Source organism: Salarias fasciatus (genome assembly GCF_902148845.1).
Source record: "Salarias fasciatus chromosome 23 unlocalized genomic scaffold, fSalaFa1.1 super_scaffold_20, whole genome shotgun sequence".
NCBI classification, from domain to species: domain Eukaryota; kingdom Metazoa; phylum Chordata; class Actinopteri; order Blenniiformes; family Blenniidae; genus Salarias; species Salarias fasciatus.
This window is the reverse complement of record NW_021941230.1, coordinates 12,302,095-12,316,254: the sequence shown is the minus strand read 5'-3', so window position 1 is coordinate 12,316,254 and position 14,160 is coordinate 12,302,095. Positions and strand designations below refer to the sequence as shown.

The following is a 14,160-nucleotide window of genomic DNA, read 5'->3' as shown; positions in this document are numbered from 1 at the left end:
GTAACGACAGCACACACACACACACACACACACACACACACACACACACACACACACACACACACACACACACACACTCTTTGTCTGAGTCCAGTTTATTTTCACCTGGTCACAGTAGCTGACGGCTCAAAGCTGATACGACCAACTTTCCCCCAAACACGGACTTTTATTGGTCAAACGCCATCTGGACCGCAGGTCTCTCAATCATCTGAATCATTTACACTGAAGACTGATGACTGTCGACTTTGTCTCAAACCCTGAAACCCTGAGCAGACTCAACGCTTACTGATGGATCATTCATTGTGGATAAACGCTTCTTTGAGTTTAAAATGACTTTAACGCATTAAAGCCAAAAGATAATGAGAAGTTGCCAGCGCACGTTGTCTTTTCTGAATGAAGTGTTTGGAGCAGTCAGTTCTCTGATGATTATCCGTCTTTGTTCAGTTTGATGTTCTGTAGAAAAGAATAGTGTAGAAAAAAGTGTGTTTCTGAAAATACAGACTCCAGATACCATCAGATGAAACCTTCACAGATTGATTCGTCTCATTCTGTGTGTTCAAAACTGTTTTGTCCTCATTTTGATAAACCTTGTTTCTCAATGTGATCTCTTGATATTATCTTACTCAGTTGATTATGGTATTAGCTTGATTAAAATATTTTTAATTAAAATCTGAAATGTTTGCAAAACAATACAAACTTTTCAGGGTGTGGCATTTCACTACATGTCATAATTCAACATTTACTGCATAATTAAATGTGCAGAACTAACATTTTCAGTTTCTGATTTTAGACCTCTGCCACCACAGCTTTCCAGCTACTGTTTGTTTGTTTTTGTTTTTGTTTAATCGATTATATTTTTCTTTTCTTCGAGTAATTTTGCAGTTAAGGCAGATGTTTGTGGTCTGTGTGCGCCTCTCATCACAGACTTTATTCCATGGAAGGAATCTGTAATTATAAAGCTGAAAGATGGAGAACTGGGCATAACTGACGTTGCTGCTCAAACTGAAGCTGTCAAGTTCAGCCAAGTCCACAAAAAAGCCCCAAATCAATGGTCCCACATGTTTATAATGAAAGTCTGAATTGTCTGACAGACTTTATTACATGAGGACACAAAGCTGATGCTGTATTCGATCTAACAGATGTGACAGAGTTCTGTTAAAGTGACCAGAACTGTGGTTTATGTGGCATTTTTACAATTTTAGAGCTACAATGAAGACCCATTTATATTAATGTGTAGCTATTTTAACTGTTTTCATCATTTTAGCTCGAGTTCTTTTGTTCCTTTTTTTCCAGTTTAGCTTTATTTTAGTTTTTTTATGCGACTTTACAAGAACAGTTTTGGCTCTTGGTGTTTTTGTTTGAGTAATATTCGCTGCTTCAGCTGTTTTCTTCAATTGATCTTCTTTCTTCCTGCATCAAACGGCTCTCAGTCCAATTTTTTTTTTCCAATCCAGTGAGGTCTGTTTGAAACCTGTGAGTTATTACAGCTGTAAAAGTCTCAGAGTGTCTTCTGTTTGCCGGTTCCAGATTCTTTCTCTTCCGTCCAGGTAACAGATCCTTCCAGAGAAAACAGAACTACTGGAAAAACTGGAGAATGTCCGCTTGCATTGGAGCGGATCTTCATGAATTCCTGGTTTATTTGCTGCTTTTTATGAAATTTTCCACCTTTGCACTCGTAATCCTCTGAGGACCTCACACCGTCACGATGTGTCGTTCACATGACGACGGCGTTGCGGGCGAGACGTTTCCGGAGGAGCGTAAACCTTTTCTGAAACATGTTCTCCAGCAGTACAGCTCCAGTCAGTAGGTTTTTTTCCATGAAGACCTCCTCTTCCTTTCTCTCTTCAACACCATCATAGACTGAGGTCTGCGAAGACTTCTGCGTGACCAGAAATGTCGGACTATCCAATCAGGAGCAGAAATCAGAAAGATCTCCAGGTTCTTCCATGTGCAGCTCATCGTTCTCTCCTGTCTGTACTTGTTGGGCGTCCATGCCGTCGAGTATTAGTCAGTGTTAATGAAAGGCCTGTGTGCCTTACTTCAGCTTCCCTCTTTTTACTCTGACATGCTGCAAATACACAAGCTGAGCATTTCAAAGCATCCAGGCTACAAATTATTCTGGGCTCCTCCGGCTGAGAAACTTCAGAAATGTGTAGAAATGGTTTGATTTTTTTTTTTTTTTTTTTTTTGTGACATATTACGAGTGAATGCAGTAAGATTTTATAGGTGCAAAGCAGCAAGAAAACAAACATTGAATTGAAGTGGTTTTCTTCAATCAGCATGATGCTGGATTGAGGCGAAGGAGGCATCGAGCTGCAGGATCCAGTCTGTCCAGCTCTGACAAGTCTGGCCTGTGAAATCCTGGTTCCGGCCCTGCTCCAGCAGTGTTTGCCTCGGTTTGATGATGATGTGTGAGGTGTGTGTGTGTGTGTGTGTGTGGAGTGTGTGGAGCTGCGTGGCTCCTCCTGCGCTCCAGCACTCCTCCTCCTCCTCCTCCTCCTCCTCCTTCTCCTCCTCCTCCTCCTCCTCCTCCTCCTCCCTGATGCTCCACAGAGCAGCCCGCAGTCGCAGCGGCTCTCTCCCCCTCAGGATCCACCTTCACCGCGCCGGAGTCCACCTCCGCAGTGTGCGGTAAATCCTCTCTCCGTGCGGGACTTCACGGCTTTAGTTCCCCGTTCCGCTCGCAGCGCGCGCTTTGGATCAACTCCTGCAGAGATGGAATATGAGAAGTGCAGCAGGGAAAGACTTTCACGGGTTTGAGGTAAAAAAAAATGTCACCTCTCTCTCTCTTTCTTATTTAAAGTGCAGTTTGATTAGAGAGAGAAAGCTTCAGAGTTTGTGCGCAGTGCGCGTGAAAGATGCGCTGCGCTCCTCCATTCACGAGCGCGCGCAGGAACTTCAGAGCGGATAAAGCTGAACTTTCTGAGGATTATTGCTTTGTGAACGGTGTGCGGACCCTCAACAGCCGGAGGGGTCTTCTCTGTAGAGGAGAAGATTATCTGGACTTACACACTGAGATCCAACTGTTTCTTTTATTTTAGCAAAATATTAAATCACATTTGATAGAAAGATAGGAGTGACTCAGTGAAGGGATTAAAGCTGCACTGTAGCATTTCTGTAATCCTGCTTCTGTCCATGTGCTGGCAGTGATAACTCATTAAAGTCTGTCTTTTAGATTTCTCTCAAATATCCTGACTATTTTTTTTTTTTTTAGTTTAGATAAAACAACATGAGTTTTGTCCTTAAATTAGATTATTTTGAAGTTTTCATTTATAAATATTATCTTTAACTGTGTTTTTGTGATTGTCTGTACTGGAGGTTGTATTTTCATTGGAATAGATGACACAGTGTAATGGAATAATGAAATATGAAGTTACTGAGAAATAGAGATGTTTGAAGTTTTCTGGCTCATGTCCCATTCCCATGGCTCATTCCCATTAAGGTTTCACAAAATTCAGCCTGTAACAGGAGGACTTTTTATCTCCTGGCTAAAAGTGACAAATATCTAAAAAAGCAAAATTTAAACAGTTAAAGAGGGGAATTTGATTTGGTTTAGGGTGATTATATCTTTTTCAGTTCTAAAGTTGCAGATTTCTGGATTATAAACAAAAGTGAACCATTACAACCTCTAAAATTCAAAAATTAGAAGATGCAGTTATTTTTAATCTAAAGTAATAAAGAAAGGTATTTTGAGTTCTTTGTGTCTATTTTGGGCCACTTTTGGGCTGCAGACCAGATGTTTGACACTCCACTCCGTATGAAAAGCATTTATTTAAGCTCTTCGTTGCCTGTCTGGTCCTGCAGCTCGGACACAGGCTGTGACTGCTCCTCCTGCTCCTCCTGCTCCTCGTGAAGATGGGTCCTGCTGCCGCCGGCGTCCTGCAGCTTCTGCTGGTGACCGTGACGGTTCTGCCCCCCGCGGTGAGCCTCCCTTGCCCTCGTCCCTGCTCCTGCCCCCAGCCCGTGGAGCTCCACTGCACCTTCCGCTCGCTGGTCGGCGTCCCGGCGACGGTCCCCAAACACGTGACGCGCATGAACCTGGGGTCGGTCCGCCTCTGCACCGTCGCTGCTCGGACTGCGGACGCGGCTGTGAAGCGCTTCATGCTCTGTTTTTACCTTCCAGATTCAACAGCATCAGCAGGATCACAGAAAAATCACTGGCAGGTCTGAGAAAACTGGAGCTGCTCATGATTCATGGGAACGAAATCCAGAGTCTGCCTGCTGGTGTGTTCAAAGACCTCGCTTCACTTCAGGTGATGCCCTATTTACAGCGTTTGTCCTCCATCAGTTCTGAGTCTGTCAGAGATAAGGTTGTATCGACAGATGAATTCTATAAATCGCTTTCTTGAAGGTTCCTTTCCTGTGTTGGGACAGTGTGTCAGTATTGTCTGTCTTCTCGTGTGTTGTAGATGTTGAAGATGAGCTACAACAAGCTGACGGAGGTCACCAGGGACACCTTCCACGGTCTGTGGTCTTTGACCAGGCTGCACCTCGACCACAACCGCGTGGAGTCCATCCATCCCGACGCCTTCCAGGGCCTCACCTCCCTGCGCCTACTGCAGCTGGAGGGCAACCGGCTGCAGCAGCTGCACCCGGCCACCTTCAGCACCTTCAGCGTGATGGGCAGCTTCCACGTCTCCACCCTGAGACACCTCTACTTGTCCGACAACCAGCTGACGTCGCTGCGGCCCGGGCTGCTGGCCTCGGCGCCCCAGCTGGAGAACCTGTACCTGCAGGGGAACCCGTGGACCTGCGACTGCAGCATGAAGTGGCTACACAGCTGGAACGCCACGTACCCAGGTAACACGTCGATGCTGTAATTGCACTCTCATGACTGACCTCAATACCACACATAAAAAAGAGTTGAATGAGAACGTCCTGAACAGATGAAGCTCTGAGTGAAGGCACTCACTGTGGCCTTGTTTTCTTTCACTCCAGGAGTGCTGAAGTGTAAAAAGGACCGTGCTCTTCCCGGTGGTCAGCTGTGTCCCGTGTGTTCATCTCCGAAACACCTCCAGGGTGGAGAACTCCTCGCCGCGGAGGGTCTGCTGTGCAGCCGGCCCGTCGTCAGCTCAGCTCTCAGAACAAGCCCGCCTGAGGACGTGGAGAGCGAGGTCTTGACCATCGAGGACTTCAGAGAATCCCTTGGAAGCGTCTCTCTGGGCCTGTCGGATGAACATGGGAACGAGGTGGACTTGGATTGTCGCGTCGAGGAGCCCAAAGAACTGACAAAGGCCAGCTGGGAGCAGGTGGACCAGCTTCACCTCACCGCCAACATTTCTTTGTCCGTGGATCTTGACTGTCCAGTGGACCGAGAGAAATATGAGCAGCTGTGGAGGCTGATTGCGTACTACAGCTCTGTGCCTGCTCACTTACAAAGGGGGATTATTGTGAGCCAAGACCCTCATCCCACATACGCGTTCAGACAGGACTCTGAGAAAGACGCCCTGTACTACACGGGGGTCAAAGCAAACATGATGGCCCAGCCGGAGTGGCTGATGCAGCCGTCCGTGGACCTCCAGCTGAACAGGCCTCAGTCGTCGGCAAAGATGGTGAAACTGACCCTGAGCACAGACCTTTCAGAGAACGTCGACATTGAAGCGATGCGGAGACAGAGGAGGACGTGGGTCACGATCGAGTCAATAAACACGACTCAGAGGATGCTGAGCGCCCTCGTGGGAAGCCCAAGTGAAATGTACTGTAACGTGCACAGCTCAGGCCGGCCGGCGGTCCAGTGGACGCTGCCGGACGGCTCCAGGCTGGAGGCCTCCGACCGTGGCACAGACAGCAGGGTCTCTGTTCACAGCGACGGACGGCTGCTCATTAAAGCTGTCAGCCACACCGATGCAGGGGTTTACTACTGCGTCTCCAGGGTTCAGGGAGACTTTGCTGTCATGCCTTTTCATTTAACAGTGCATGAATCATCCAGCCCTCCTCCAGGAGAGGACACGTCCACTGTGGAGGGGTCTGTAGGGAACCCTGTCTCCCTGCCTTGTGAGGCATCCGGATCCCCAGATCCTGAAATTCATTGGATTTTACCACATAACAACATTGTTAGTTCCCAAACAAACACCTCCCGCACTTCAGTCTACCCAAACGGCACTTTACATATAGCAAAGCTTCTGCCATTGGACGGCGGTTATTATAAATGCATTGCCTTGAATCAACACGGCGTGGATACTCTGACCACCAGAGTGGTCGTCGTCAAGCACAAAGGGATCCTAAGACCTTTCAGAAAATTTCCAGCTCAGCCTCAGTCGGCCTCTGGAGTCAGTACTCAGATTACAGTCCCGTCAGGAGACACGGAGGAGGTTTCCGGGGACGGCGAGGTGTTTCAGGAGGGGACTTCAACAAACCACGAAGATCCCGTCAGAAGGAGGGTGTCTGGCAGTGTGGTTCCAGGCAGGAGAGGCCTCCTACCCACCAGGACTCTGCGACGGAGGCCACCGGTGCTCCAGAGACCAGCGACAACACGTGTGACAGAGAGGAAAAACCCTGTTCAGAACAGGAGGAGGATTAACGTGTCAAAGAGTAAAATAGACCCAGAGAAATGGGCTGATATTCTGGCAAAGATTCGAGATAGAAACGCAGTAATTACTGCGTCTCCATTCCCAGAGAGGACGGCGACGGAGCCGACGACGCAGGCTTCTGATGGCGTGACAGCGTTAGAAAAAAGAGACGAGGATGACTTGACTACAGCACACACTCCTCCACAACATCCACAAATAAAAAGTAATAAACACAGCATCCAAAGCCAAAGCACGCATGAGGCATCTGAGAGGTACACCACACCGAATCCTTCCGAGATGACTTCCAACTTCCAGCACTACATGCAGGCCACAACAGAAGCAGCAGACATCACACTGAGTGCATACAGCGAGTGGCACACAAGCCGCGATACACACTTGGCCCAACACACAGGTTTCCTGCCACAGACCACATCTGTTCCTTTACACACTGTCACTCTGTGGCAGGAGATTTCAAACACTGCGAGCAGCAGGACAGTTTCGCTCCAAGATCACAGCGTGTATTCAGAGGATGATGGAGTCCAAACAGCCGACTGGTCAGACGTCAGTGATTCAGAGCATAAAAGTGACAATATGGATAAATCAGACGTCGCTGCTGGAGAGTCCTCTGTTCAGGGAAGTGAGATCATCCCTTCAGTCAACCCCAATGAATCGGCCACGAGTCAAAAACACAATGGAAAACATCTGAGTGTCACTGCGAAATTACAGACAAACTTTGATGATTTGCAGTCTGAGCAAATGGTCTCGACAGCGCCGACGACGGCGTCGTCAACACAGAGCAGATCTGAGCAACCCAACTCCAGGAGGAGGAATGGAGGTCGGAGGAGAGGACAGAACAGGAGGAGGCACAAGCTGAGTCGACCCGCAGCGCCAGTGACTCCCGCCGCCTCCCCGCGCTCAAAGACGGAGCCGCTGGACGTTACGACGGCGCTCCTCGGCACCGCCGTTCCATTCACCGTCAGCCAAGTGGCGTCATCAGGCAGACTGAGTCATAGAGCGGGCGAGCTCTCTCGACACGACCACGAAGAAACCACCAGACCCTCCTCACATAAAACATCTTCTCAAACCAAGCGCAGACGTCTACCGTCGGCCAAACCGCAGATGAAGAGCACATCGGCAGCGCCGTCGTTTCCAATAACGTCTGCAGGAGCCGGTCATGGAAAGATGAATTCCCACACAGCGGCTCTGCCAGAGTACTCAGCCCCTCCGCCGAGTCCTCTTCCACCTGCTCAGCCCTCGGAGGCAGCACCCCTCCCCGAAGGCCCTGGACCAGAGCCACATCCTGAGGGAACCACTGAGGGCTTCCGTGTCCAAACACAAACAGATGGAATGAGGAATCAATCAGGGAATCCGCACACGCAGGAGAATGATGCAGCTTTCACCTCGCCTCCACGTCCATTCACCTCATCTGAAACAACATCTGGATACTCTTCCAGCGCATTAATTACAATCCGGAGCACACTTTATTCAACAGATCAGGTTACCACAGAGTTACCCCGAAGTCTGTATCATGAGCAAAATCAAACCACAAGCACAGAGTCTGTGGAGGATCCGGAGAGAATAACTCCGCCTCCTGCTGCCTCTACTCTTCTTCATACTGTAACTCCATCCACAGTCCCGTCACCCATCTCCTCCACAGGTGACAGGATCTACCCTCCAGTGCCAACTCCAGCCACGACAGTCAGCCAGAGTCAAGAGGAAGACATGACCTCCACTATCACCACGCCAGAGCCAGACAGAGGAACAGACTTCCATCCTACAGCTGACCGCAGGCCTGCAGGCCAACATTCAACAGTGAGCAGCCTGCAGGTCAGCAGCCAGACAGCGCCCCCTCCTGCTCCAGGCCCATCCAGACCCTCCACAGAGCAACCACGAACCAGCACGGACGGAAGACCCCTGCTGCCTGGGCGAACATCTTCAAGAGGAAAACCAACCATAACGAAGAACAACTTCCAAACTGTGACTGTGAGAGCTGAAACAGACGCCGTGCTTCCCTGTGAGGCTGACGGCGATCCGATGCCCTTCCTGTCGTGGACCAAAGTCTCGACTGGTACGTATAACTGACGGTCAAAACCCAAATATGCCTACATTTAGACGGGCAGGTTTAATCTGGTAAAGCTCATGATAAAGAATCAAAAAAAGCCATCAGTCATCCTGTCTCTGTTTTCACACAGGGGCGAGCATCGCCAGGAACATGAGGGTCCAGAGGTTTGAAGTCCACCAGAACGGGACCTTAATCATCAGGAACACCGAGCCGTCAGACCAGAACCAGTACCTGTGCACGGTCCAGAACCAGTACGGCACAGACCGGATGCTGGTCAGCCTCGTGGTGCTGTCTGAGCACCCGCGGGTGCTGCAGCCTCGCCACAGAGACGTCTCTGTGAACGTTGGCAGCAAAATGGAGTTGGAGTGTAAAGTGGAAGGACATCCCGCCCCCCGGGTCACCTGGGTGCTTCCTAACCAGGCCCACATGCCCGCCGGCGCCTCGCAGCAGCGCATTGCCGTGCTCGCCGACGGGACCCTCCAGATCGGCGAGGTCAGGTACACCGACAGAGGCGTCTACAAGTGCCTGGGTAGCAACGTGGCCGGCGCCGACTCGGCGTCGGTGCGTCTTCACGTGTCGGTGCTGCCTCCCGTCATCCGGCAGGCCCTCCACGAGAACAGCAGCCTCCCCGAGGGCAGCAGCGCCTTCTTACACTGCACCGCCTCAGGGGCGCCGCCGCCCGTCGTCCGCTGGACCGCGCCCGACGGCCTGCAGCTGGCCGCCGCCCAGTCCGCCACTGCGCGCAACATGGCGGTCTTCCCCAACGGGACCCTGCACATCCGAGAGCTGGGCTCAGGAAACGCCGGGCGATACGAGTGTTGGGCCAGTAACGGGGTGGCGCACAGCAGGAGGACGGTGAACCTGAGCGTCAGGAAGACGGCGCTCTCCGCCAAGGCCAGGATCAGCTCGTCCTCTCCTCAGAGGACCGACGTGGTCTACGGCAGCACGGTCCTGCTCCACTGTCAGGCTCAGGGAGAACCAGAGCCCCGCATCATCTGGAGGACTCCGTCCAAGAGGCTGGTGGACATCCAGTACAGGTGAGGAAGAGCAGGGTTCAGGCCACGTCTTCTTTTTTTATCTTTATCAGAAGGTTTTAAACCTTTTAGCTTTTTTCAGCTATTTTAATTCTGCTTGTTTTTTGTTTTTTTATATTATTATTATTATTATTATTATTACTTTTATTCAGTGCTTTAAGTTCTTTAAGCATTTTATTTTAACTTTTTTTTTTTTTTTTTTTTTTGGATCGATACTTTAAAAGGCACATTTTTCTTGTAGTTTGAGAAATTTTCTATATTTTATCCATTACAGCAATTTTAGGGGTCTCAGACTTTCAAGATTTTAGCAAAGTTAGATTACCTTGGTTATTTCAGCCATGCTACCTTTTTCCTTACTTTTATTTGTTTCAGTCAGTGTAGCTGTTTTATTTCATTGCGATTTTAGCTGTTTTAGCAGTTCTAGACAGTATTTTTGGTCAGCAAATGGTCAGTAACCGGAAAACTCTGCAAGAACCAGTAATTACCCAGAGGAGTTCAAACCCATAAAAAGTAGAATTCAGAGTAAAAGAGGACTCAAAGTACAGCTGTAATGCACATCAAAGTTATAAATACTTAATATTCATAAAGATATCTTCAGAAATCAGATGAAGTGTGTTTCCTTCTAATTTGTAGAAGTGTCACACAGCAACCACAGACACACAAAGCTCTCGAGTTTCAGGTTTCAGACCCAAACTGTTCCCAACTGAGCTACATGGCAGCTGCCTCCGTCAGTAAAATCCACTTCCTGTTCCCCCTGATCTCCCCTGACATTACCCCGTCATTATCATCGGCTGCGGGCTGACTGTAATCGTTCCTTTTGTTCTCGCAGCGTTGACCCCAGGATCAAAGTCTTCTCCAACGGCTCGCTAACCGTCCGCTCCGTCACCGACCAGGACAGCGGCGACTACTTGTGCGTGGCTCGCAACAAGCTGGGCGACGACTACGTCCTGCTGGAGCTCGGCGTTCTGACCAGAGCCGCCAAGATCGAGCACAAGCAGCAGCAGCGCTCCAGCCAGGAGGTGCTGTACGGCGGAGACCTGAAGGTGGACTGCGTGGCGTCCGGACTGCCCTACCCAGAGATCAGCTGGGCGCTGCCGGACGGCACCATGGTCAACCCGGTCAAACAGAAGGACGGGATCGCTGCGGGTCGCAGTCGCCGGTACGAGCAGAGATAAAGATAAAAGCCACTGGGGAAATTATTATTTTTTGGCTGATCTTGGCCCTTATTTTGAGAACGGAATACCGTTTGAATGAAAGATAAATGTAACTGCTGCTAGTATTACAGGCGTGATGGTCAAAGTGAAAAACATAATTATGGCGTGTGACGGATGGAGAATTCACCTGTTCCCTCCCGGTTGTCCGTTCCACGCAGGTATGTGGTGTTCGACAATGGGACTCTCTACCTGAATGACGTGGGCACGCCAGAAGAAGGAGACTACACCTGCTACGCAGAGAACCAGCTGGGAAAAGATGAGATGAAGATCAGAGTCAAGGTCAAAGCCGGAGCTTCCCCGCCACAGATCCAAGGGAAAGACCAGAAGAGCCTCAGCGTTCACTACGGGGAAACCGTGACGCTGAGGTGCGACGCCGGAGGTGAACCGCCGCCCGTCATCACCTGGATTTCTCCCACAAACAGAGTGATCGCCCCGGCGCTGGACAAGTACCAGGTCCTGAACGACGGGACGCTGGTGGTTCAGAAGGTCCAGCGCTTCGACGCGGGGAACTACACCTGCCTCGCCCGGAACAAAGCGGGACACGACCACAAGGTCACGGCGCTGGAGGTGTTGGTAACTCCTCCGGTGATCAGCGGCCTCAGAGGAGCCGCCGCCATCAGGGTGAGCGCCGTCCAGGACCAGCCCAAGCTGCTGGACTGCGTGGCGAAGGGAACCCCTGCTCCTCGCGTCATGTGGGTGCTTCCCGGGAACGTGATCCTTCCTGCGCCTTACTACAGCAAGAGGATGGCGGTTCACCTCAACGGCACCTTGGAGATCCGATCCGCAAAGAAGACGGACTCGGGGCAGCTGACCTGCATCGCCCGGAACGAAGGAGGCGAGGTCAAGATGGTGGTGGACTTGACCGTGAAGGAGGCCGTGGCGAGGCCGCAGGTCAGAGGTCCTGAGGCGGACGGCCGCTCGCTCACCGTGGGTAACGCCATGACCCTGAACTGCTCGCTGGAGGGCACGGCGCTCTCACACGTCACCTGGATCTTACCCAGCGGGACGCCTCTGTCCGCCGGAGCTCGGCTCTCAAAGTTCTTCCACCGGCCCGACGGCTCGCTGCTCATCAGCAACCCCTCCATGGCCGAGGTGGGGACGTACAAATGCTTGGGCCGATACGTGGGGGGACTGATGGAGCGCACCGTCACGCTGTCCCCGGGCAGGAAGCCCGAGATCAGCAGCAGGTACGACGCTCCGGTCAGCGTCACGAACGGAGAGATGCTCCTGCTTCACTGTCAGACCGCCGGCGAGCCTCTCAGACTCACCTGGACTCTGCCCAGCGGGGTCGTGCTCAACAGGCCCCAGAGGGCCGGACGCTACGCCGTCCTGCCCAACGGGACCCTCGCCATCCAGATGGTCTCGCTGTATGACCGCGGCCCGTACACGTGCCGCGCCACCAACGAGTACGGCAGCTCCGTGCTTCCCGTGTCCGTCGTTGTCTCGGCGTTCCCACCGCGGATCACCAGCGGCCCTCCGTCCGTGACTTACGCCAAACGCGGAGTGGCCGTCCAGATAAACTGCGTAGCGACGGGAATGCCGAGAGCGGAGGTGGCGTGGGAGACGCCCGATAAGATGCGCCTGGCGGTCAGCGCGCAGCCGCGTCTTTTCGGGAACAAGTACCTCCATCCGCAAGGTTCCCTCATCATCCAGAACCCCACGCAGAGAGACGCTGGCGTTTACCGCTGCACGGCCAAGAACGCCATCGGAGTCGACTCCAGATCCACCTTTCTAAATGTCTTCTGAAAGCGTGACTGTCGATCGCCACCCTACCGCCGCACTGTACGCCCAGGAAACTGCCGACTCGGGGGTCTGCAGCCCGTCTGCAGTGGAACCCCGTCACCCTCACGAGACAGATGTAAATAGAGATTTTATTTTATTTCCACACCAGGACTCTTGTTTCTTGATTCAAAAAGGGATAAACAGGTTAAATAGCTAAAAGGCCAAAAATTGCTAAGTAAAAAAAAAAAAAAAAATGCTAATAAAATAATTAAAAAATTACGAAGGGTACATTTCTTTTCCTCTTTCCTAAACAAAAGATCAGAAGTGTTCAAACTGCATGTGGCTTCTCAGCCGCTCTGTAACGTCTCTCAGGTTTCAACTCAGCTTTATTTATGTAGCACCAAATGCAACACATTCATTTCTGAGAAACACCAACAATGTCACAGGTCTGCAAAAAACTACACACAACAGACAGTGTTTAAAGTATCGATCCAGTAAAATCTGTCTTCTCCAACAATGAGAAATGTTTCCTCTGGGCAAAATCATCGGGATTAAATCCAAAAAATGGAAAGTTTCAGAGGAAAACTGAGAGTTTTACTCATTTACTTTGACTGACAGCTTTACCTGGAGCTCTGAGATGAGCAGAAATCAGCTAACAAAGGAAAACAAATCAAAATGGTCAAATCACTTGGATAAAACAGCTTAAACTACTGGAAAAGCTCCAGACATTGTCTAAACTTCTGAAGGAGTCAAAATGGGTTCAACACTGAAACTATTAAAATAGCAGATAAAAAAGATCTAAATTGGCTTAAAAAATGAAAATAACTGAACTAAAGCTGTAGAAACGGCCTTAAAACATCTGAAAATACAGTTAAACGTCAGCCGTTTGATGTGAAGTCATGAGAACGTCTCTGATGTTGAATCAAAGCAGCAGATCTCGGGATTATCTCCTCCAGTCACAGTAGCACATCCTCACTGGTTGATGCTCATTTATGTTCTTTTCATCACATCTTTAATATCATTTTGTACCTTAAATGACTGCTGACAGTGACAGATTATGTCAAGCTGCACAATAATCTTCATTGCTTCATTTCCTCTCTTGGAAACAACTCAGTCTAAGTTAATTGTGGAGTGAATTGTTGCTGTTTGTTTTCTGTGATGTGCAGATTGTGGTTGTTTTCTTGTTTTGTATTTTTTTATATTTGTCTTTGACAGATTGATTGATATGTTTCCATATTTAAATAAAAGATTTCTTCGTTCTGAAACTGCGAGTTTGGGTTCGATGAGGGGAGATCATGATCATGACACGAGAATATTCACTCTTTCAAGCCACACTCTGTGAATTTATTAACTTTTCTGAAATGGAGACAAGAAGAAAATCTGAGAAAGTTTAGTGTGAATGAAGTAGGTCAGTGTTGGTGGGAGTGGAGCTGCTGAAACATCTGGAATCAGGAGGAAATCCCCCATTAGTTCAGCTGTGTGTGTGTGTGTGTGTGTGTGTGTGTTCTTCTATATATTTGGAACTGTAGCTGCAGAGCATAATCATTAACAGCATTGATTTTTTTTGACTGTTATCGGATCAGAAAGCCGATCAGAGGTATTGATTCTAATCCATTGAC

At 49.8% G+C, this 14,160-nt stretch overlaps 1 protein-coding gene across 1 annotated transcript; it reads left to right on the top strand.

Annotated features, from left to right (window-relative positions):
• Positions 1–3,855: 3,855 nt before the first annotated feature.
• mxra5a (matrix-remodelling associated 5a) lies at positions 3,856–12,899 on the top strand. The gene is made up of 7 exons (XM_030085776.1): positions 3,856–4,043; positions 4,124–4,253; positions 4,410–4,800; positions 4,939–8,577; positions 8,702–9,608; positions 10,435–10,764; positions 10,978–12,899. The coding sequence occupies exons 1-7, from the start codon at positions 3,856–3,858 to the stop codon at positions 12,563–12,565; spliced, it is 7,173 nt and encodes a 2,390-aa protein (XP_029941636.1). The 3' UTR covers positions 12,566–12,899.
• The last annotated feature ends 1,261 nt before the right edge of the window (positions 12,900–14,160 follow it).